The 23,079-nt window shown below is 37.2% G+C and overlaps 1 protein-coding gene across 1 annotated transcript in view; it reads right to left on the minus strand.

Moving 5' to 3' along the window:
- LOC5579471 (restin homolog) overlaps positions 1–14,840 on the minus strand; it is a 354,271-nt gene extending 339,431 nt beyond the window's left edge. Inside the window, 2 exon segments of the mRNA XM_021846323.1 lie at positions 7,519–7,942; positions 14,675–14,840. Of these exon segments, the coding sequence (XP_021702015.1) occupies positions 7,519–7,858 (340 nt within the window). The 5' untranslated portion in view covers positions 7,859–7,942; positions 14,675–14,840.
- Positions 14,841–23,079: the final 8,239 nt, after the last annotated feature.

Consider the following 23,079-nt stretch of genomic DNA (forward strand, 5'->3'; position numbering starts at 1 on the left):
TGTTGCGTAAACTACTATGTTGTTCAATTCTCTTGTGTATTCTTAACTATCTGATGCTGTTGGTGAATGTTTGACTTCCTATATGAACGTAAAACTATTTTGGGAAATTTACTTTTTGCAAGCTTTTTAAAAACCTGGACCTCTGTGCAACGAAGCTTCGACTCGCCGCCATTATTAGCAACAAATGGGCTGCCGTCATCATAACCGTATTCTTCAGAGAGGTGCAATTTCATATCTAGCTAGCTGATCCACACTTTGGCGAACTCCCATTAGGTGTTATGCTGCCGTGGAGAATCACCCACCAAGGGATATGAATGCACTTTGGAGCTATGGTCTTTGTTGATGGACCGATTGCAAAGTCGCGTAAAGGGCTCGCCAATCCCACATGGGGCTTTGTTGCGGAAAATTGCCTTCCACCTTCTGAAAACAATGGCTGGGCGTAATTTTACGCCTCTTGGAGCCAAAATTCTGATGACATAATGATTCGATGTCGGAGAAGGTGACCTTTCGATTTCTGTTGACGTGATTTGAGCGCGCACGAAGTTGATTATAGGAAGCTAGTTTAGAGAGAATCTTACGTAAGACATCGTTTCAGCGCCCACAAAAGCATCTTCCCCTCGAATCCGATCACAAACCCGTATGTCTGTCTGCCACGGATGGTAAGTATCTAATCATTAGCAAGTCGCCGTCAACATCGAGGTGTGTTTAGAATCGAAAGCTCGCAAATTGCGTTGTGAGATGAGTGTCACGTTCATCAGTCAGCAGATTAGCGCTTCTTCAATCATCCCACGCCAAGCGGTGGTTTACAACTTGACGTTAACGCATGTCAGACGTCACAATAAACTATTCCTACTGAACTTTTTCACAAAGAAGTTCTTAGTTTTCCGTCTTTGTGGTCTCTGTAGAATACCGCTTGTTTATAGATTTCTTTAAGGTGAAGATGAATCGAAGCCAAACCTCAAATTTTCAAGAGCACGGATCTGGAGAACCAAACATACGTTTAAGCTGAAAACTTAATCGATTGGTCACTCGCTGGTGGTGACCAATCGATTAAGTTTTCAGCTCAAACGGGTTTTCGGTTCTCCAGATCCGTGCTCTTGAAAATTTGAGGATTGGCTTCGATTCTTCTTCACCTTAACTTAGACCAAACATTAACTGATCCAATAGACGTTAGAAGCCTATATCATCACACCTCCAATATTGAATTTCTCGAAGATCAAAATGGTCCAAATGGCACCATAAACCACACTTGGAAATTGTTCGATTCGAGTAATAAACGTCCCACCTGGACCATCTTCGACACTGGAGATTTTCCCAAAAAGGGGAACCCGAATATTTAGCTTTTGAAAATATAGGATTCCCGGTTTACATGGGGACCTGTGGCAGTTTGGATTTGGCGGTAATTATTTTATTCCCAAACCAAATCAAAATCCACATCATAGCCGTAAATCATTGGCCGAATTGTCTTTGCGGGTGGGTTTATTTTGATTTCACCTAGTTGGTGGCACATGGTGGGCGATGATAAATAAATATAAATGATAATAAAATGTGGCAAAATGTTTAGGGCAATCGAATAGCATCATCATTAAATAATAAATTTGATGAATACGCAACAGATGAGGAGTGTTGTATTCATGCATACAATTAAAAATCACGAAAAACACATTATGAAGATTTTACTTTACTATCAATTTGCCTTTTCAAAGCACTGGACAGCAACTTCAATTGACTAGCAAAAATTCACTTGCAATAAGTCTATTTTTTTTGTCATTAGAAACTCTAATGCTGAACACCGCTCAAGGAACATTTCACAAAACAATTCCAACGACAGATCTTTATTTGACGAGTTCTCATCAGTACAATATTAATTCTATATCACATCAACATCATGCTGTCTACTGAATCACCAGTGCATTGATAGACTATGGATATCATTGATGGGTTAAGTTAGGGCTTAAATAATGCAAATAAAATGCCAATTTATTAGTACGATATTTTTGACAGTGATGGATGTAGATGGATTAAAACTATGTGTTGATCACTGAAAAACATTAATAGCTTAGAAAATGATCACTTATTCTGCAGTAATTCGTGGGCTTCGTAGCCGTGCGGTTAGTGTCACCAGGCATTTAGCCGCATCGTGTTAAGGAGTGTGGGTTCGATTCCCGCTGCAGGCCGGAAAACTTTTCGTGAGGAATGTTTTCCGACTGTGCCACTGGGCGTTGCATGCTAGTCCGTTGTCTAGTGTGGTGCTTCCTTCAAAGGACTAAAGTCCACTGGAAGCATTAACGTGTCGGTGTCTATAATTATGATCTGGTGTTATTGCTAGCTCGCAAGCTGATATTGTCAGTTTTAGTATATCAGCCATCAGCTGATATGATTGATATTGAGCAACTCTGGCTCAACTTCTCTTGAAATATGATTATGTTTCTAATAATGATCTAACTTAAGGCCGCACGGGACGTTATCATAATCACCATATTCATTTGAAGAAGCAAATCCCAACAACCACTTCATATATCGACATGAAAAATGTATCACTATGATTCTATATATGTATTGCACAACCCAATAAATTTTCAGATCCATCGGTTCATTGAAACTCGAGATTTGCTTCCACAAAGTTTTGATGATGATTGATAGAGCGAGACAAAAGATAGAGAAAATAACACGGTCTCCCGTATCACCTTAAACGGCATTTTTCGGAATTGCAAAAAAATGTTGTATGTAACGCGTTGCAAAACTCTTTTTTTCAGCACTCGTCGTATTTATCCAACTCGGCAAGCCTAGTCGGATAAATGTACAACTCGTGTTGAAAAATTCATCATTTTGCAACTTGTTACATAAATAACTATTTTGCAACTAATAACGTAATAAGCTTTTTTCCATCACGCCCATTTGTCATGAAACGGCCTACTTTCTTGCACTGAATCATGTAGCATCGTAAGAGTCATTACGCAACTGTTTTCAGTTGCGTAACGACTCATTACGCAACGCATTTTCATTGCACAACTGTATTTAATTCCGTAATGAATCGTTAATTTCAGAAAATGCAAAATGATGATGAAAGCAAACCCAATATGCCTTCTGACATCCTCAAGTGCTCTTTTGAGAAATTGCAAAAAATACGCAACTCGTTACAGAACTCGATTTTTACAGCACTCGGCAAGCCTCGTTGGGTAAATGTACGACTCGTGCTCTGAAACCATCTTTCTGCTTCTTGTTGCATAAACTACTGTTAAAAATCATTGCAGACATTTAACCAATAAAATGTATGTAGAACGTCTTCAACATTCGATTTCGTCTTAGCCAATAATAGTCAGCCAACTGGTAGCTGCTAACTTTGATTCTGATCATTTGAAAAGTTACTTTTTAAATTAGTCATGAAGCGATTCTCAACCCCATCATTTCCATCCACTGTCAATTAATACAGAGCTGATACAAAATATTCAACGATAGCTATCTTGACTAGAGGGTCTCGTTTCCCGGACTCGAAAAAATCCCGGGATTCGGGATTTTATTTTTAAAATCCCGGGATCCCGGGATAAAAATAAAATGCGTCCAAAGCGATTATAGATCTCCGGAGTGGATATTGAAGTAATGTTTAGTTTTATAGAACAGTTTCATAATAACCGAACCTGTTTTTGAAGGTTGAGTTGAACTATAATAGACAAAAACAATGATATATAAGATTCAATTCATCAATAATTCACCTATCTGCAGTTGATTTCAATGGGTATTTATTATAGTTAATTTGAAACAAAAATCAATCGTGATGCATAAGGTACCAATCACTCACAAATTTGATCAAATCTTTTAAAAACTTCTCTCGTGATTATGCAACTTATTTTATTGCTGTGTCGTACGGAATCTTCATGTTTTTAAATTATTGGCACAGGCATGTTAGTTGTGGAAAATGTAAGGTACATCGGGCAAACTAAAACCGTTACGGGAAGATAAAATGGCATCGATAACATTTTAATATGATGAAAAAGTCAACCACCAAATGGAACAAACCGAAGATAAACCTGCTATAGTTTATTGAAAATGACGTTACTAACATACCAGATTAAAAAAAAAAACAAAAAGTTCAAACATAGTGGCCTTAAACCTCATTAAAAAGCTTATTGAGTGAGCTAAATACAATAACTAAAATACATTCTTGCATCAACAGTCACCAGAAAAACACGCAGCTTGTTTTGTGACATTATTTGAAAATAATATAACAATATTTTCTAGTTCAATATACAATTTCGAGAAATCCCGGGATTTTCATAAATATCTCGGGATTCGGGATTTTTCAGATCCTGGGATTTCCCGGGATTTTTGTCCCGGTATTCCCGGGACAAGACCCTCTAATCTTGACGTACATTGCAAAATAATTTTGTCCATTCTCTCGAATCTTTAACAAATTCCATTGTTGACGTAAAGGGCATTGCATTACCAAAATGTGAAGTGCAATTCGAATCTGTTATTAATCTTAAACTCTTGATCCGTCTAAAGCCAATTTCAACGTACTCGTAATCATACTTTGAAAATTATATGAAAGAAATAAAAAAAAAGCTAGGCAGCTCCAACCTACATTATTTTTTCTTGCTTCGATTTCAAGGAAGAGAATTTTTGGAGCAACTCTAGGAGAAAGCTATTCAACGCAAAATTCAAGAAGAACTATCAGAATAAATTATAAAAAAGGAAGAAAAAAATATTGAAATGCCTACAAACTGCCTGTATGTGCCATTAGTTAAATTACTAGAATTTTAGATGAATACTATGAAAAATCCTTAGAATGTTTTATATTTGGTTCCTAAATTTTTAGAAGATTGCCGATGAGATTTTTGACAAAAGCCTGTTTTTTCAACAATATTTCGAGAAATTTATCTTAACGCAATTTTTAGGTAAAACGAATAATTTCAAGCTTTCAAGCATAATTTGAAAATTCAGGCACAACCCTCTAATACCCAACCCCGCCTTTAGACGGGGTACACTTTGGAATTTTGTGTATTTTTTCGTAGTTCGAAAATCAAAATGATTTTATTTTTGGCTTAAACTTTGACTCATAACGCGCATATAAGAAAGATTTTTTAAGACTTTTGAAACTTTTTTGTATTTTTGAAAATTGTTTGGAAATGCCCGGGGTTCATCTAACGTGTAATATAAAAAATCGTACCATTTATATTTTTCTACGAGCAACCTGTTACAAAAGAAGAGCTTGGTGGTATTAAAATAATTACCTTATTAATTTTGAAATTTGAATTTTTATTATTGCCAAAAATCAGTAACTAGAAGAGGCTTCAAGAAAAAAATGAAAAAGGGTAAAGATGTTCAAAAATAAAAATTATAAAAATCTTAAACCAAAACTCATAGATTTGCGAATACAAATAAATCATTGCCCAAAACGTGCTTAGAACTAGATCGAAAATAAAAATTTGGGTATTAGAGGGATAATGTTAACTTTTATGGCAACAAAGTTTCACCGAAAATTCCGCCCAAACATCAAAACGAAATTCCGAAAGATATTTCTTAAACAACACTTTCAAAATAGAATTAAGGTGCCCCACAAAATGTGTGGGAGTAAAATGTATGACAATATAAACAACATCAACAAAATCATAATAATGAACGAGGCACCGGTAGAAGTGTAGAAGGAAACCAGCTGACAGAGTCGCTCCCGGAGTGATTTTTTCTCCAAATATTCTATAATACCATGTGTTTAGCCATTTTAAGTACTTTTTAACTTATCTAAATAAAGATTTTACCGTTGTTTAGTGTTGATCTAATGTAATAATATACAAATCTAACATGATCCACAGTAATACAAATTTCATATAAAATGAAGACAACGATAACAATTTCACTTATTCGAATTAACTAGGAGAGAGCTTCGTGTGTGATAAACCTTGTCATAAGTCAGCCTCTCAAGACGAATAACATAAAAATAAGTTTTAAATTACAAATTACCCTCTGCTTTGTAAGTTAGATAAATAGGAAATCGACACATGTTAAGGATCTTAAATAAGTCAAATGTAGTTATAAATCGTTTAAGGCTCAAGAATCTACCAGTCCATCAAAAACTAAAAACTTGAAAGAGAAATTGTTATAAAAACTCATGTACCTGCGTTCCGATAGTAAGTGAACCGCAATGATAAATTTTCATGAATATTGCTTCGATTTTGAGCTGGTTTGGATTATTTGTAAAAAAGATGAAGGGTTTTTTCCTCTTAATGATTTTCAGTCAGATAGATAGGGAGAATTTACGCATTCTCGGCAGTTTACGACAATGCCGCACTTTTTTGCAATTAGACCGATAAGTGAGTGATTATTTCAATTTTTTCAGAACTCAATCCCTGCTCATGTGAGCGTGACTAGTATCGACAGCCTTATTTTCTTCAGCAGCCTGCGGGTTAATCTGTTGTTCTGTTATTGGCGATTCCAAATTAATCTCGTTTTGAGGCGTATTTATTTCAATTATAGAATACTCTGGCGAAAATGGTTGTTCAGTATTGCAAGTACTATCAAGGTGGAACTAACGGAACAAAGAATTATCTGAATGCATTAATTGAAGTGTATCCAGGAATTGAATCCTGAGAAAATTGAGAGAATCTCTCACGTATCGCTCTCTGTAATTATCATAACATGCTGCACGTTATGAGAGACTGTTTATCGTATACTGCTACAACTTTGATCAGATTGGGGGGATAGTAGTGCATGATAAAACCCCTGAAACATGCTGCAAGCCTGGGGGACACTATTGCTATTGAAAATTCGTGGATTGTTAATCGTGCCAATAAAGAAAAACACCTATCCCTAGCGGTAAACAAGCGAGAAAAATGGATTTTATCATCGCTCTCTCTTTGGGGCTCTCGCTCGCTGCTTCCATTTATCAGACTTGTTACACCTTGCGATACAATGACGATCGTAGACCGCAACAGATGGGATGTTTTTCTTTGCTTGCTTTGATCGTGCTTCATACTGAAGGCTAAGTAGCCCGTCATTCGTTTTGGCAACAATGATGACTTTTCAGCATGCATTTCAAAGTGATAAAACTCAGTCTTGATAGTTTATATTGACTTGAAAAATAATCACTGTACGCGCTAACATGCATAAAGTATGCTGATACTTTATCAGTCATGTCAGTGCAAAACCAACTGATTTTCTTTGTTTCGAAATCGTGAGATGAATTAGCAACAATCAATAACGACGCGTACAAATTTCAATGACGGCCTACTTCGCCTTAAATGAGAGCGAATTCTGCAATGCCTGAGTGTATCGATAAAAATATAAGTATTCGGCACCATCCGACTGTTATCGGCAACAAAAATTTAAATGTTACTATGAACTAAACATTTCAATTTTTATTACCGATATTAGTCGAATGGTGCCGAAGCCGTACAACATATAAGAAGTTTTCATGAAAACCATTGTCTTGTGTAAATGTAACAAGTAAATCAAATTCATTTAGATCTAGCCTAGATCATTTAAATCATCTAGGAATCAAAAATGGATTAAGATGATACTCACTTTTCGATTCTGGTGGCGGTGGACCGGCCTTCGGTGCGTGATGCCCCATGCAAGGGCGCCCAATCCGACTGGTGGTGCCCAACGGTGCCGTCGAACTGGTGCTGGCCAACGAGGTGGTCGACGAGCTGTGCGACATCGACGACAACGTCGGGGGCTTAATACCGGACGGTTTCGGTATCGAGCGCACGCCGATCTTGCTTCCGGGCGCTGGAATTCCGCTGGCCGGTTTGGCCGGCGGTTGATCCGTTGAACCATTTGTGCTTGGCTTCTCACTGCTGCTGGCTGGTTCGGCGGCTCCGTTAGGCGGAGCCGAGGCCGCACCATTCGTCGTATCACTCATTTCTTCTTCCGGGACACCACAAACACACAATTTCTTCTTCTAACACAAACTTTAGATATGCTCTGCTTTTGCTTTTCTATCGGACTAGGCACGATTATTTGATTATCGAAAATTAACACCCGCGCTTGACTTAAACTGGCACTATTTGATGCACAAACAAGATTGCATCTTCTTCGCAAGATATGGGATTGAGAACAACGCAATTCTTCCTTCCCGGATTCGCGTGATCGACAGCAAAATTAAATTTTGTTTTCTCGTTGGACGAAAACAGAAGAAAAAGCGATTTGCGTAAGAGACGATCCCGGCCCGATGACGTTGATCGCTGACTTAACCCGTAGTCAGGATTATATTTAGTGCAACATATTGAGAAGGTATGGGACTTACTACGCCTCTGTGTTCCACAAAGGCGCCATGGAAATACGGTTTGTACAATGTTGAACCCTCATAAGTAGAAACATTTAACTACTCACCTGTTGGCAGCTACTAGTAAATCGATCAAATGATATTAAATCTAAATATAAATTGTAGAGAATGACACTACAAATCAAAAATTCATTCAAGCATGGAATCGTTCGTCAAAACCCAACCCCCCACATGAACAGACAAGTGAGCCAAGATTAGCCCAACCGTGAAAAGTTTGTTTTTTCACAGTCTATGAGAATGCGATCAAGTTGCTTGATCGTCGTGAATGAACGAGAAGCACAATCGATCCCATTCAATGTCGGGGGATAAGCATGCTGAAAGACAATCTGCACGCGTTTAACCCTGCTCCTACCAGGCTTCAATTCGGGCGCCGCACTATGGGAGAGAAACCTACTTCGGTTGGCCAAAACTTGTTACGCACTGGGAGTTGTGGAGGTTTGATGTTTTCAGAAAATTGTTTTGCGCAAATAAGAGCTTTACTTTAATGAAATCGAATTTGATCTGGATAATTTTTAACTTATCTTTATTGCCCAACCGAACCCACACCTTTTTCCATCGCAATATTGATGTTTTAATATGTACCTTATAACGCATATATAAATTTAACCTTTTTGTTTAAAAATACGAAGTTAGTGTGCTGTTCATGTTCGCTTAGTCGACGTAAGCGCCAATATAAACGAAATGTATTTTTCATTGATATATATATATATATATATAAGTTCTGTTCTCTGTTCTGTCCAACGATTCTATTATTAGGCAAAGAATACGCCTGTATACGATTGTATTATTAATCGTTGGACAGAACAGAAAAAAACACGAAGTTTGTCTAGTCCCTAGTGTTTATTCGGATAGTTTAGCGTACAAACCAAGTTGTTGTGACAGTTATCCATATTGGGCGGATAAAATGATGTATGGATTTGCAGACGACAAAAGTAAGAAATTAATGAAAAAGGCTGTCCAGTCAACTTTCGAATTTTAATCTTTAGCAAATGCATAGATTATTTGACCGAAATTGTCGACCATGCGAACATGGGCAGTGTAGTCCCATATTGAAATATGAAGGCATAACAGGCTCTATATAAACATTAAAACCCGAATAGCGACTGTTAAACTTGAATTAACTTCAAGTTTAGCAAAATAAGTTATCTGTGCGGTGGTGCTGAATGAATACGCCATGTGGAAATATACCAGAAAATTATGGACATTTGTATGAGACAGCAAAAAGCATAAGCATCATTTTCTGATTGCCTACTTTTTCCATTTGGGACAGTTATCCTGATTAACACACATTATAATTAAGGCATGTTATAATTAAATAGGAGTTAATCTGCATGAATTGTAACATGTGTGATGCTTGGGATGCCTTTATGGGTAGTCTAGATCAGTGCTATCTGTTTATAGAAGCGTTCTAGCAAAACACTTTTTTCGAAGTTGTTCATCGTATTGTTTTGACAAGTATTACGAAGACATCAATAGTGAATGTTGCTATCCAGTTGTTTACGAGCGCTAATGGCCACAAGCTAACTCGCTTTCTTATAGGGATCAAGCGTTCTGACGTTGGACAGTAAATCGATAAGATTGATCATCACACTTATCGATCAGCTTTCAAACGACCCAAGCCATACGTCAAATCGTTTGATCCCTACCAGAAAGTGAGCTCATGCATGGCAGCCATTAGCGCTCGTAAAAAGCTGGATTTGACATTTTAAGTAGCTTTGACCTATGTTGCCCACGTTTGCATGGTCGACATAACCACCGACACTATCTTTGATGGGAAAATGCATTTTGTGTTCCCAACTGCATTCTTGAATATTTCAACAGTTTTGGTCTAATCTGTACATTTGCTAAAGATTGAAATCCAAAAATTGTCAGGGGGAGACTTTTTGAACAATTTCTTATTTTTGTAATCGGCAAACGCATACAACCGCCCAATAAGTGAGTTAAATGGAAGAATTGACATAAGCGCCAGGTCACTGCCATAGCAACCTGGTTTATACGCTAAACTATCCGAATAACCACTCTGCAAACCAGGTTGTTAGGTAAATAATGTATATCAATGAAAAAATATATTTTGGACGTATTGACGCTTCTTCGACTATGCGAATACGGGCAGTATGACGTGCCGCTGGAGCCGGCCTTCAGGAGTAAAAGGTATAATTCTCAAATCTACTTTTTGCCTATCAAAATTGACAATTTTTTGTGGAAAATCTAAAAAGATGCAAATGCCCTACTGTATGTGATAAAGAAAAAATGCATGGAAGATCTTTTGCCCAAAAAAAAAACCAAACCGAAATCAAGAAAACGAATCAGACCAGACGTTTCTCTCCAAATATTTCTAAGACTTATTTTGGAAATTCTTCGAGACATAAAAAGTAATACTGATCGTATCACAAATGTTTGCCAAAGATTCCGTTATTACTTTGAAGATTACAGGAGTTCATTTAGTTATTAATTCTTCCAAAAAATGTTCTATGGAATTCTTTCAAGAATTCCGTTTTGGATATCTAAAGAATATACCATGAAGTTTTAAGTCTTCCAGGATTTCCGCGGGGATTCGTCCTTCAAAACTTGCGTTTCGAAAATCTTCAAAGTTTCAATCGGCCGATTTTCCAGAGATGCACCCAGGTTTTTCTTAGGATTTCCTACAAAATTGTTCTTCAGGATTTGTTTACGATCAATTTATTCAAGGATGCCTTCAGGGATTACTTCAGAAATTCTTCTTAAGACTTCTTTAGCTAGGTCCAGGTAAATGTCATGAAAATTTGAAAAAAAAATCGTTGATTATTTTCAGAGAATATTTTGAAGTATCCTCTGATGCAACTTGAATTAGTTCTCAAGCCACTTTTGATGAAAAGGATTTTTCAAAGAGCTCTTAGACTCTTGAGGAAATGTCAGAAGATTTCCTAAAATTTTTTTTGAGGAAATTGAAAAAAAAAACAATTAAATCTTTGGAAATATCACGCATTGGGTGGAATCCCTGGAAAATGAAGTATTATCATAGTATTTTGTGGAAAAGTTGCAGTGTTTTAACTGGTGTGTAACCTTAAATAAAATTTTGAGAATTCCCGGAGGATTTCTTTTAAATAAATTCATTGCGAAAGATTGAAAGAACTGCAGAAGTAATCCTTGAATAAAATGCTGGAGAAATTATGAGAAAAAAATCTGGATGAAGTTAATGAAGAATTCTTGGAAAAGTTCGTAACAGATTTTCTCGAACAATACTTTGAGGTATTATTGGAGTGATTCTTGGGAGTAACCGTGGAAAAATAACGTAGGAAATTGTGAAGCGTTTCTTGAAAAAATTTCGAAAACCTTTGCGGATTGTCTTGGAAGGATTTCTGAAAGAATCTTCGTAAGATCTACTAGAGTAAAAACTGGAGAATTCGGTTGGAAAAATATCTGGAAAAAATCCTAGTGTTTAGAAAAAAATATTCAAAGTAGCCCTGACCAAATTATTAGAGGTACAGTCAACTCTCCCTTACTCGATATTTCGTATCTAGATATAGAGTTAAAGAACCATAGTAAAAGTTGATTTTCATGGCTAACTCGTTGGTCCCTTCGATCGCAGTTGCACTTGTTTTGTGTTCAGTAACTCAATGCTTCCTTAACTCGATGGTCCCTTCAACATCGAGTAAAAGAAAGTTGACTGTAGTAGCGTTGAAGTGCTTAAGGATTTCCTGGAACAAATTCTAGAAAACTTCCTGTAAACATCTTTTGAAAAATCACCGGGAGAATTTCTGTGATGATTTCAAGATATACCTCCACTTGAAGAATTTCTGGATAAACCCTTGTATGAGTCAATAGGGAGCGGCTTTTTTTTCGAAAGTTCTGAAAACCAAAAATTCGTTTGTTCTTCTGAACTCTAATCACATGAAAAGAAAAACCTTAAACATAATCAGATATAGAGGTGGCACAAGCGACTTAAAGGTGAATTTTGTGTTATAAAAAATATCCTTTAGTGAAGTTCTAATAACTTTGTTATTTTTTAGACAATTTTAAAGCTTTTAGCATCATTCTCTTCTAAATTAAATTTATGACAGTTTGAAGAACATCAAATTTGTCTAAAATAAAACTTTGTACAAAACACATTATTTTTTAATGAAAAAAATCAAATTTCTTTGGATTGTTGAACTTTTTTAGTCGGGAATTACATTTTTACTTGTTAACCAAAGTTCAAAAAGCATCTTGTTATACCTACGCAATAACATGCAAAAATATTTTTGTTCGAAAATTTATTAAAAACTGCATTTAAGACCTGTTATGAAGTTTGACGAATGAGAAAAAACACGTTTCAGCTTATGTTTTAACATTTCACTGTCAAAAATTTGAAAATTTTGTTTTTTTTTTTTTCGTTAAAAATATGTGTTTGAGCAGTTTTATTAAATAACTAAGTCAAAACTATTTATTATTAAATTTGTTGTAGACACAGTTGTAAACCAATTAAATTAACTTTAAAAGTAGGTGAAACTATTTGGAATCGGTTGAGTATTCATGAAGTTAGGGTTAAACAAAGATGATTTTTTATTAAAAAGAGGAAACTATTTTAACTAAGACTAGATTCGATTTTAGCCAAATTTGCTAATATCGATGATAAATGCTACAAAATTGGATAGAAATTAACAAGGTTATGAAAACTTCACTAAATGTCATATTTTATAACTTGAAAATTCACCTTTAAGTCGCTTGCGCCAAATCTAAATCTCAATATTTTCGGCTCAATCTTTGAGGTTCCTATTTTTATGTGATTTGAATTAGAAGAGCACAATTTTTGGTTTTGTGAATTTCCTGGAGCAGATACGAAAAAATCCTACGAAAACACGTGCAAATTATACAAAAAATCCTAGAAAAAATTATAATTTTTTAGATGATTGGAAGGGGAATCTCTTGAAGAGTTTCTCGAGAGATCCCAGCAGGTGTAAAATGCAAGGATAAACTCTGATGTTTTTCCTTGAGAAATCATGAGGGGAAATTATTGAAAAATCAGTTAAATAGTGTAATAGTCTCTGATGGTTATTCTGGAGTCTGTAGAATTTTGCATTAGAATTCACTACAAACAGAATAAGACAAACAGAAATTATTTTGTTAACCTTTACTACCTTTAGACTGACTTTAGAGATCAGAGATAATGTAATATAATGTAATCAGAGATCCAGCTATTTTAGAGACTTGTATTAAACTTATAAACTTGTATATCTTTGCTGGAATACTAAAAGCAAACAGTTTTGGAATGACAAAATTCGAAATTAAAATAATTCAATATTTCTTTCTCCAGTATTTGTATGCTAAAATTGACATTTTTTTATTGAGCAACATTTCTTAAAATCTCAAACAGCAACATTCACAAAGGTTATATGACATTGTTGTTTTCAACACTATAGTCAGAAATATTCTGATGAACATCTTTGCTGAAGAAAGTTGTTTGCTAGGACGATTATCAAAAGATATAACTGAGCTAGACAATAATATCGTCAAAACAAATATCTAACTCACCAGAGCCAGTTGCTGAAAACATGAAACCTCTAGGCCGCATCCCCAGATTGCAAGCGGTTTTGGCCAATCGAAGTTGGTATCTGGCCCATAGTGCGGCGCGTCGTAAATCATTCAACCATGCATTTCAAAGATCGAACGAAACAAAATCAAAGAACAGAGGCGACGGGAGAATCGTCTGCGAGTCTGGCGCAAAGTGCCAACGCTATTTTTGGCACATGACATCCTCATCAATCGAAAGGCTTGCCGGCGATGATACCTTCGCGCCAACGAATTTAAAAATAAGTATCCACACGTGGTGGAGAGACCGAAATTGGACGCCCTTGAACTACATTTCGCACAAAGGCCCCCGCCACTTTATTTACAAACATTTCAATGATATTTTTAGACGAACGATCCCCACTTCCAAACCCCCAGAGACGCAGACCCACCCACACCCCGGGGGGAAAGTTCTAATCATGATCGAATAACGGATTCTTCTGGCGCCGCACGATATTTATGCGGATTCCTCAGCGCGCCACCAGGCGAATATCGGCTCACATCCCTCGCGAAGTTTACCTTTTCGATTCGCGACTGGCTGCGGGAGAGAGACACAAACAGATAGACTCCCTCACTCCACTCATTCACAGCAAACGATCAGCTTAATTGCTTTTCTAGGTTAAAATTATCAATTCATAACTGTTTATTGAAGACTGGCGTTGCATAATTTTCTTCCGGGGGCCAATCCGGAGGCCCGAAACTGCACTTTCCCCACTAAACCCACTAAACAGCGATCCAGCTCGCTTCAGAATTTACCTAAATTCCAACACACAAAATCACTCCCGCCCCGCAAGGGGTGTTTGAATCTCGTCGCGAATTTCGATTCCCGAAACTCGATTTTTTCGCGGACGCGTCGAATTTCCTTACCACACAAGTCGCACAATCTTCACGCACAGCTGCACAAATTTCACTCCACGTTAAAAACACTAAAATTCACGGACAAACAGGAATTTTTACGCACGACACGGAATTTCCGACGAAAGAACGACGACGGCAACAGAAAAAACGTTCAACGTAAACTTTTCAAAACGTCAGACTGGCTCGTCAGGCAGCTGATGATGTTTTTGTTTGCAAGGTGTCATGATGTTCTTTTTCTCGGCAGGGTGAGCGAGAAGGGTGGTGATGCAAGAGGGAAAAGCGAAAAAGAGAAAAAGCGAAAACAGTGCGCGCTTTTCCATGGGTGGCGTGCGTGATAGCTCTTGGGCAGATGGGGGCATTACTCTTTAAGGTAAAGATGCGTCGAAGCCAAAACTCGAATTTTGAAGAGCTTAAATCTAGAGAACTATAGACAATCGTTCACGCTGAAAATTTGATCGACTGGTCATTACCAGCCAATGTGATTTAATAGATGCATTAATGCTTTCACATTGGTCACCAGCGTGTGATCAATCGATTAAATTTTCTAAACTCAGAAACACGAGTAACCACAGAATCACTAAATTTTGGCATTTTATGACTATTTTCCATCCGCCTTTTGCTGGAATTTTTTATCCCATTTGTCAACTCGCCTGGGTTGAAGCATCACTAAGCTTCAGTCGAATCGAAATGAAAGTAGTCGGTGTGAAAACAAAGACAAATTAGTGAAAATTCACAGCAGAATGAAAGAGTGGCAGATAGAAAATAGTCACTGATGCATAAACCTTAGTAATTCGGACTATTTTTATTTCTGAGTGTACAGATTTGTGCTCTTGAAAATTCGAAGATTGGCTTCGACGACGCATCTTCACCTTAAAAAAGGCAGAATAGGGTGAGACAATCACAGTTAGAAGAAATCACCGACGACGGTAGTTCGTTTACCGAAATCTCAACAGCTGAACGGTCAGTAATCCGTTCGGTAAACGAAAAGTTTACCGAAAGGACTGTAATTTGAGTCCAACGGATGAGCTGTCAAAATTACCGGTAGATCGGTAGTGATTACCGAAATTCCGCGCCTATTCTGCAATGGTATTTACCGAATCATCGGTTATTTTGGAAGGAGGAAGAAAAATTGCAGATGTTTGTGTGAAGTAAAAAATCAAATCATAATCTTATTTTTGATACAAACACTTATTTCTATAGCATGAATAATCACCTCGGATTGAAGAAGCTAACTTGCTGGGTGTTTATTTCATTTACAGACTTCAAATTGGAGGTGTACAGTCCTCCTAAAAATCACCAATAAAGCAGTAGAATAGTGGAAAACACTTGCTTGCAGTTTTGCCCAATCGTTGCTCCATAATCACAGATGTCAGCATTACTCCACACATGTGCTACATCAGGCCTGCCCAACCTTTTTGAATCACGGGCCCAATCTCAGAAACAAAATGGTGCGGTGGGCCAAACTTTTTATGATGCAGCAATTTCAAAATTTCGGCTATAATTTTGCCTAAAATTCTATGAAAATTGTCCTCATGATTACGTCAGAATCCAGCCCAGGATTCTTTCAAATATTTTTCGCTGAACCCTGCGAAAGTGTTGTCCAGGATTTCATCAAAAAGCATTCTCAGAAGTCAATCATAAGTTCTTATATAATTTTATAATATTCTCATCTAGTATTTTTTGAAAATCCAGGGGTTTCTATTAATGAAGCCCCAAATTTTACGCAATTTCAGTGCATGATTCCGTGAAAATTGTTTTCAGGATTCCGTCAGAACTCCACTCAATACTAGTTTAAAAAATTGTGATCTAGAATATGAAGAAGTCTGTCCTGCTCAGAATTCTGTAAGGAATCCATGAGAATATGTGAGAACCTTTCCAGGGATAATGCTCCAGATTTGGTGATTATCGTGGCTAGGACTCTGTACTACTGCTGAGAATTTAAAGAAAATCTTGCTTCATATTTGGGAGTATCCTGCCCAAGTTTTCCGTGAAATTTACGTATAAAATGTTATAAGCTATAAATTTGCCGACAATTTGTTTTAATTTTTCATGCTCAAAAGTTAACGAGGTTCCACCTGAGGATGTGGTGAGATTGTGTTTTATCATACACTTTTTGTCGAAAACAGTGATATAAAAATCAGACTTGTACATTAATAGTGAAAGAAGTTGTTTGCAATATTATTTGTTTTCAATCCTCATAAAACTTAGTTTTTTTTTTTCTCGAAAGTAAAGCGTTTTGGGTCATTTAAAACAGCAAGAAAATTCAGAAAGATCAATAACTAATCTATAGATTCTTCTTAAAATCTAGCTCAAACATGTAGAATCTAAAGTTGTAACAGTCAGCTCTGGAATGTTTTAAAGTCAATTTAGTAGAGGAGCAAAAGGGTCAGATATGAGGAGGATCTTGAAGCACCTCGCGGGCCGCACACAATGAAGCGGCGGGCCCGATGCGGCCCGCGGGCCGTACGTTGGGCTGGCCTGTGCTACATCATCACGAAATGCTGCTAGGTGTATGGTTGGAAGGTCCAGTTTCGTTGATTTTTGCTTCTTAACATCATATAGTAAAAAAAAATATGCCCCTACAGATCTCGATCAGGTTTTAACCAAAAATGTAATTACTAACCTGTAACGTTACCTCCCAAACACTTCTTGCAAGCAATGATTAAAGAACTTTTTGTGAAAATGGATGTTTTTTCGCGGTTTATTTATAATAACCGAATGAAAATACCATTATGGTGCATTTGACGTTTCTTGCTCCAATTTACCGAATACGGAACTCATTACCGACAGTTCAGCAGAATATTTCACCGAAGTCAGCACTTGAGCTCGTTTACAGATTTGTCGTTAAATATCTTCACCGATATCATTAATTTTGAAACAATTCACCGAAATTCAGTGATTTTTTTCGCAGATTTCAGTAATCAAGCCGGAATATACCGAAACGTCTGTAATTTTTTGGATCACCGATCTTTTTCTGTGATTTCAATTACCGAACTCATAGAGTCTGTTTAAGGGTGTAAAAGACGAAAATTTATTTATTAAATTTATTTAATAAAGACCAGGGCAGTTAAGTATCATGACCGACTTGCGACACTGATGAAACAAGTTTTTTCACTGTCGCAAGCCTAGTATATTTAGTTCATGTACTCACTTCGTCATGTCGCACTATGGTTCGAAGGCGGCCAAAACCTCAAAAATCAAAGTTGTTTTCTCCAAACGGTAATATTTTTCCCGACTTCCTTATCATATTGGTGGCTTAAATCCAAAGTTTTAGGCAGATTCATTGAATTTTGATTTTTATACGACTCTTTAAGTGGACCGTGGACATGATTTTTCAAGAAAATTAATAATTGCTACCCATAATAATTTACCAGCTGTTTATGAATTTAAAGAGAGCTCAAACCGCCATGGTATCTTCAGAGAAGTTGTTTGTAGATACATAAAGTACACCTGAATTGAATAATTTTTTTTTATTGAATTTATACAAAGTTAATTTAGACAAAAAATTCTTTAAAAAACATATTATTCTATATAAAAGTACCCTAATACATTAGTAGCCCACGATGAGAATAAACTCATTCGAAAGCTAAAAATAAGAGCTTTCAAGTAGGGTACAAATCATTGAGCGAAAACTTGCGATAGACCACACGATTGACACGTTTGAATTTTTACAGAGTGCAATTCTAGTTGAATAATAACAATACTGTGATTCGCTAGTACGTGCATTGCAATCGTAGTAGCCATGAATGGCATCTCTAGAAGGAACGAATAATTCTCACCTATATTTTTCTTCACCTTCTTTCTGACGTAACGTCCCAAAGCCGGCTTCTCAGCTTAAATTTCTTATGAGCAATTCCGCAGTTATTAACTGAGAACTTTCTTTGTCGATTGACCGTTTTTGTATGTGTATATCGTGTACCAGGTACGATGATACTTTGTGCCCTGGGAAGTCGGGAAAATTTACTTTACGAAAAAAATCTCGACCGGTGGACCCCGAACCCAAGATTCTCAGCTTGGTCTTGCTGAATAGCTGCGCGTTTACTGCTACGGCTCTTTACGTCCCTACATAAACAATATTTTGGCTTTACGCCTTAATTAAATATTGTCCCCACCTCTATTTGGTATTATTATGGTATTGAAGTGCTTTGAATAAAAATTTGAACTGTTACTGAATAGGGTGCAGAACCATTTGGGTACTTTCATGATTCACTTTGGCACAGGGTTTTTTTCTCAGCCGAATTGTCTGAAACTTAGCAGTAAGAAACGCTCCAGTATGACGCATCTTCTTCTTTTTGCTGGCGTTACGTCCCCACTGGGACAGAGCCTGCTTCTCAGCTTAGTGTTCTTATGAGCACTTCCACAATTATTAACTGAAAGCTTACTATGCCAATGACCATTTTTGCATGTGTATATCGTGTGGCAGGTACGAAGATACTCTATGCCCTGGGAAGTCGAGAAAATTTCCAACCCGAAAAGATCCTCGACCGGTGGGATTCGAACCCACGACCCTCAGCTTGGTCTTACTGAATAGCTGCGCATTTACCGCGACGGCTATCTGGGCCATGTTCTGGTATGACGCATATTGTGGCCAAATATGAGCTCTGTAGCTTACAAAAACCCCGCTGCCCAAGTGAATCAAAAGTGCCAAAAATAGGATCCGGCTCCCTATATGCAACAAATGAAATCAAAAATTATCTCATCTTATTAACATAGTCGAACGGAACTATTTCCTTCGAATGCAGCCTCCAGACAAAATTAAACAAATTGAAAAAATCATTTCCTACGTGGATTTACTTTTGCTGCCAAAGTAAGTATGAAAACAGACTAATGCTATAGACAGACAATCGTGCTGAAACTGGTGAAATGAAACTTGCATTGAGGCGGGATTAGATCTGAGATATTTATGAATAAATTTGCATGAAATTTTCCCAGTTTTGCAGACATCACATTTCAACATATATGTTTTTGATTGATTTTTCAAATCACGAGTTTGTAGTGATTTTTTTTTCTAGGTTTGGATACTTGGCATATTAAAAAAAATGGTTTTTGTGTAGAGCTTACATATATTTGAATAAATCGTTTATAAGTTTTCGTCAAAAATTTCACTTGAGCCAAGTTGTTTTTACTATTGGAGCTAGGAATGGAAAAATTATTCAAAAATGTATGTTTAAATTCTAGCTATGCCTGACATGCTGTGAAAATTTCATTCAAATCCATCAGTAAATAACTAAAAACTAGCCTGCCCAAGTTGCCCATTTTGTATGAAAGATTGATAAAATTGCAAATGTATTGTCCAAACCTGTATATTCTAATATCAGTCCAAAACAAGAAACATTTGAAAATAAAAGTCCATAATACTTAAATAAGGTATAAAATACGTCAAATATATTATTTCAGCTATTTCAGCGAGTGTTTGTGATTTTGGCCGACATTTGTTCTAGATCGAACCACTGTGCGTCGCAATGACGAGCTCTAACGAGAGCAATTTTAATGTTGTTTTGCTATTAAAATTCTTATCTTATTTAGGAGAAATTAGGGAAGCTAATGTGTTTGATAAGATATGTCGAAATTCTTTCCTGATTCCAGCGATATAAATAACAACTAAACATTTTCAAGTTTGCGATTCCGTCACAAGCCGTAGCGACAGAATAATGAAAGAGGATTTGAATAATATCTCTGCCATTGTCTCGCTGTCCGATGACGGTGAGGGAAGCATCTATTGTCGAATTCGTTTTTGAACCTAGGTTGGAACTGGCGCAACCCGTTTTGAATCACAGTTTCAACCCCAACCCGGTGCAGGTTCGACCGAGCCACAATTTGCTTGACGTTGGTTTGTTTATGTGTTGATCATCGATCCAGTTCCTAAAAACGAAAACGACATATGTAAAAGTTGCACGACACCTTCTCTTAACATTTACGCTTTCCAGCCCTGATAAAGACAGCCGAAGACAGTAGTTGTTGGGTTCAGAATCCATGATATGTACAGGTCTGGTAGCAAGCCAGTTTTTAGTGATTTGGTCACTATTTTGGCCATAATTACTAAAATGTCACTATTTCCAAAGCAAAGACACTTAAATTAGTTTATTTTTCAGTAAAATGGTCACTAAAGTAATCTGATGGTAAAGAAACTATATGCTGGGTTCGCTTCTCAAACAGCAAGACAATAACGCTTCACAGTTTCGTTTTGTTTCATTTCAATTTATTTTTAAATACAAGCACTATGATTGAATTCCCTGATCATTTCATGAAAAAAAAACTGATAAATTCTTATCGGCGTCCTGGAAGATTTTTTTTGGTGAAAATTCGTACAACATTTAGGAAGCGATCTTGAGCTGAATTATCTGTATGAAATATTTAAATATGTTTTGGCGTGTACTACTATCGAATTCAGTACTATTCCATTTAATTCCACTAGAATTTGTATCCCTTGACAGATACGCGTATTTCGGCCTCAACAGTAAGGCCGTCTTCAGTGTCGTGTACTAGACTCGAATAGACCATTTCCGTGAAAAAAATTTATTGGCTTATATGCTTTCTGTCAATTTACTGAACAAACTTTCCTAAGGAACCGATATGTTTTGGAGCCTTTAACTGTAAGAAAACAATGAAAAACTTGCGGCACGTTAGTGCACCCCTCGGTCCCCTACAATTTGTTTCACCTCGAAAAAACGCAGACCCCTTTTTCCCCTATGGTTTTGCCACCACGCTGTGGTGAATTTACGATCAGCTGGCATGACCAGATGATTTTTGTTTATGTTTTCATTCATCATAATGGGCTCCGTTGCGGTTTCGCTCCCTCCTTCCTTCACGGCTCCTGAAGTCTCCGTAATCACCGCGGAAACCACCTTCGCCGCTTCGGCCGGTTATGACCGCACCCGGCGAACACTACACGGTTCTGTAACGCAAGGATTGTAGTCGACAGATGCCTGGTCTCTCTGCTTTGTGCCGACGAGGATTGAAGGGATTGAATAAGCCGGAAGATTCCCGCCTAGAGACAGCAACAGCCGCTCAAAAATTCCTTGCGCGGCTGTTGCTGCCTCAAGGCGGAAAATCTTCTGGATCAACAGCCAACATATAGATTAAGGTATTTGTCGGCATGAATAGTAAAAAATAGCCTCTAATAGAACTAGCGGTACCGTAACTGCTGGGTGGATGAGAGATTTATTGTTAGGGGGTGGTTTTGAATTTTGAATCTGTGGAGGAAAATATGTTTTCCTAAAGGAAGACTTGAATCGGGTTGGAGTTTGAAGTGTGATTCAAAACCGGTTTGCGCCAGTTCTAACCTGGTTTAAAAACGTTTGTATGCGTAGTTTCGGTGGCGCTCCTGTTTGGGGCGCCCTGACCGGGATCACGGTCAGTTTGAGCGCGCACCTGATTTGACGTTTGCAAATGTAAACAAGCATCCCAATGCAGGGGTGGAATCGAAAAACTGTTGCAAAATCACCACGCTGATACCCATAGGGTTGAACAAACTGTGCCGCATCTCGAATTATTTTTCAAAATGTGGTGAGTATCCATGTTTTCAAAAATTTGTAAGAAAATCGGGAGTGCATATAAACAAAATCTGAAAGCGTTAATATTCATTAAAAATGATTGTCTTTCGAAGAAAAATACAAAAACTGGGGGTTAGATCTGACGGAAATGGTCTATTGAAGAAAACGTATGCACACATTATATATTTAAACTACGTATAGTTATGATTCCATAATCTTTTTGTAGGCATCTTAAAATTTAAGAGCTATTAGGTACATCCCATCCCTCTTTTGTAGAAACTTTAAATTTAAGAGCTAAGGTACATCACGGGAACGAAGTTGAAAAGCCATATTGCCGTTGCCTTGGTCTCTGTTGAGTAGCGTTGTAGGTACCTGTTTGCAAATTTCCAGACTCTTCGCTACATCAAATTTCCAAGGAGATGAAACATTTCGCAAAATTTTCATATCGGCCGTCGTAATTGTAAGACCCTCTGAAAAGACATGTTCTGCTACCTTAGATTTGAAATCGTAAGTCATCCCCTTGTCTTTCGTTTTCTGAACTTTTCCTTTTTTTTTTTGAATTTAACTTCGAGAGACTGCTTTGTTTGACCAACTTAGACCTTGTAGCAGTGAGGACAACTCACTCCGAATATGCTGTCTTCCTTTTTTGTCGATGATGGCTTTTATCATCCTTTCCTTGTATCCGTTTATTCTTACCGTCTCGTAGATGTATTGCAGTTTCTTGGGTTTTCCGTCTTCGCTGAGGGGTAGAGTCTGCATCCTGTGGAAATGGTGAAATGCTGCCATCTTATGCGGGAACGAATGATTCGATGTGTAGGGGATGACTCGCTGGGTGTTTGTAGGCTTTCTATAGATTTCGAAGTTGTAAGATGAACTTTCTTCCCTGGTGACAAGTAGATCCAAAAACGGTAGTTTTCCATC

The sequence above is a fragment of the Aedes aegypti genome, chromosome 2 (assembly GCF_002204515.2).
Source record: "Aedes aegypti strain LVP_AGWG chromosome 2, AaegL5.0 Primary Assembly, whole genome shotgun sequence".
In the NCBI taxonomy this organism is placed as follows: Eukaryota; Metazoa; Arthropoda; class Insecta; order Diptera; family Culicidae; genus Aedes; species Aedes aegypti.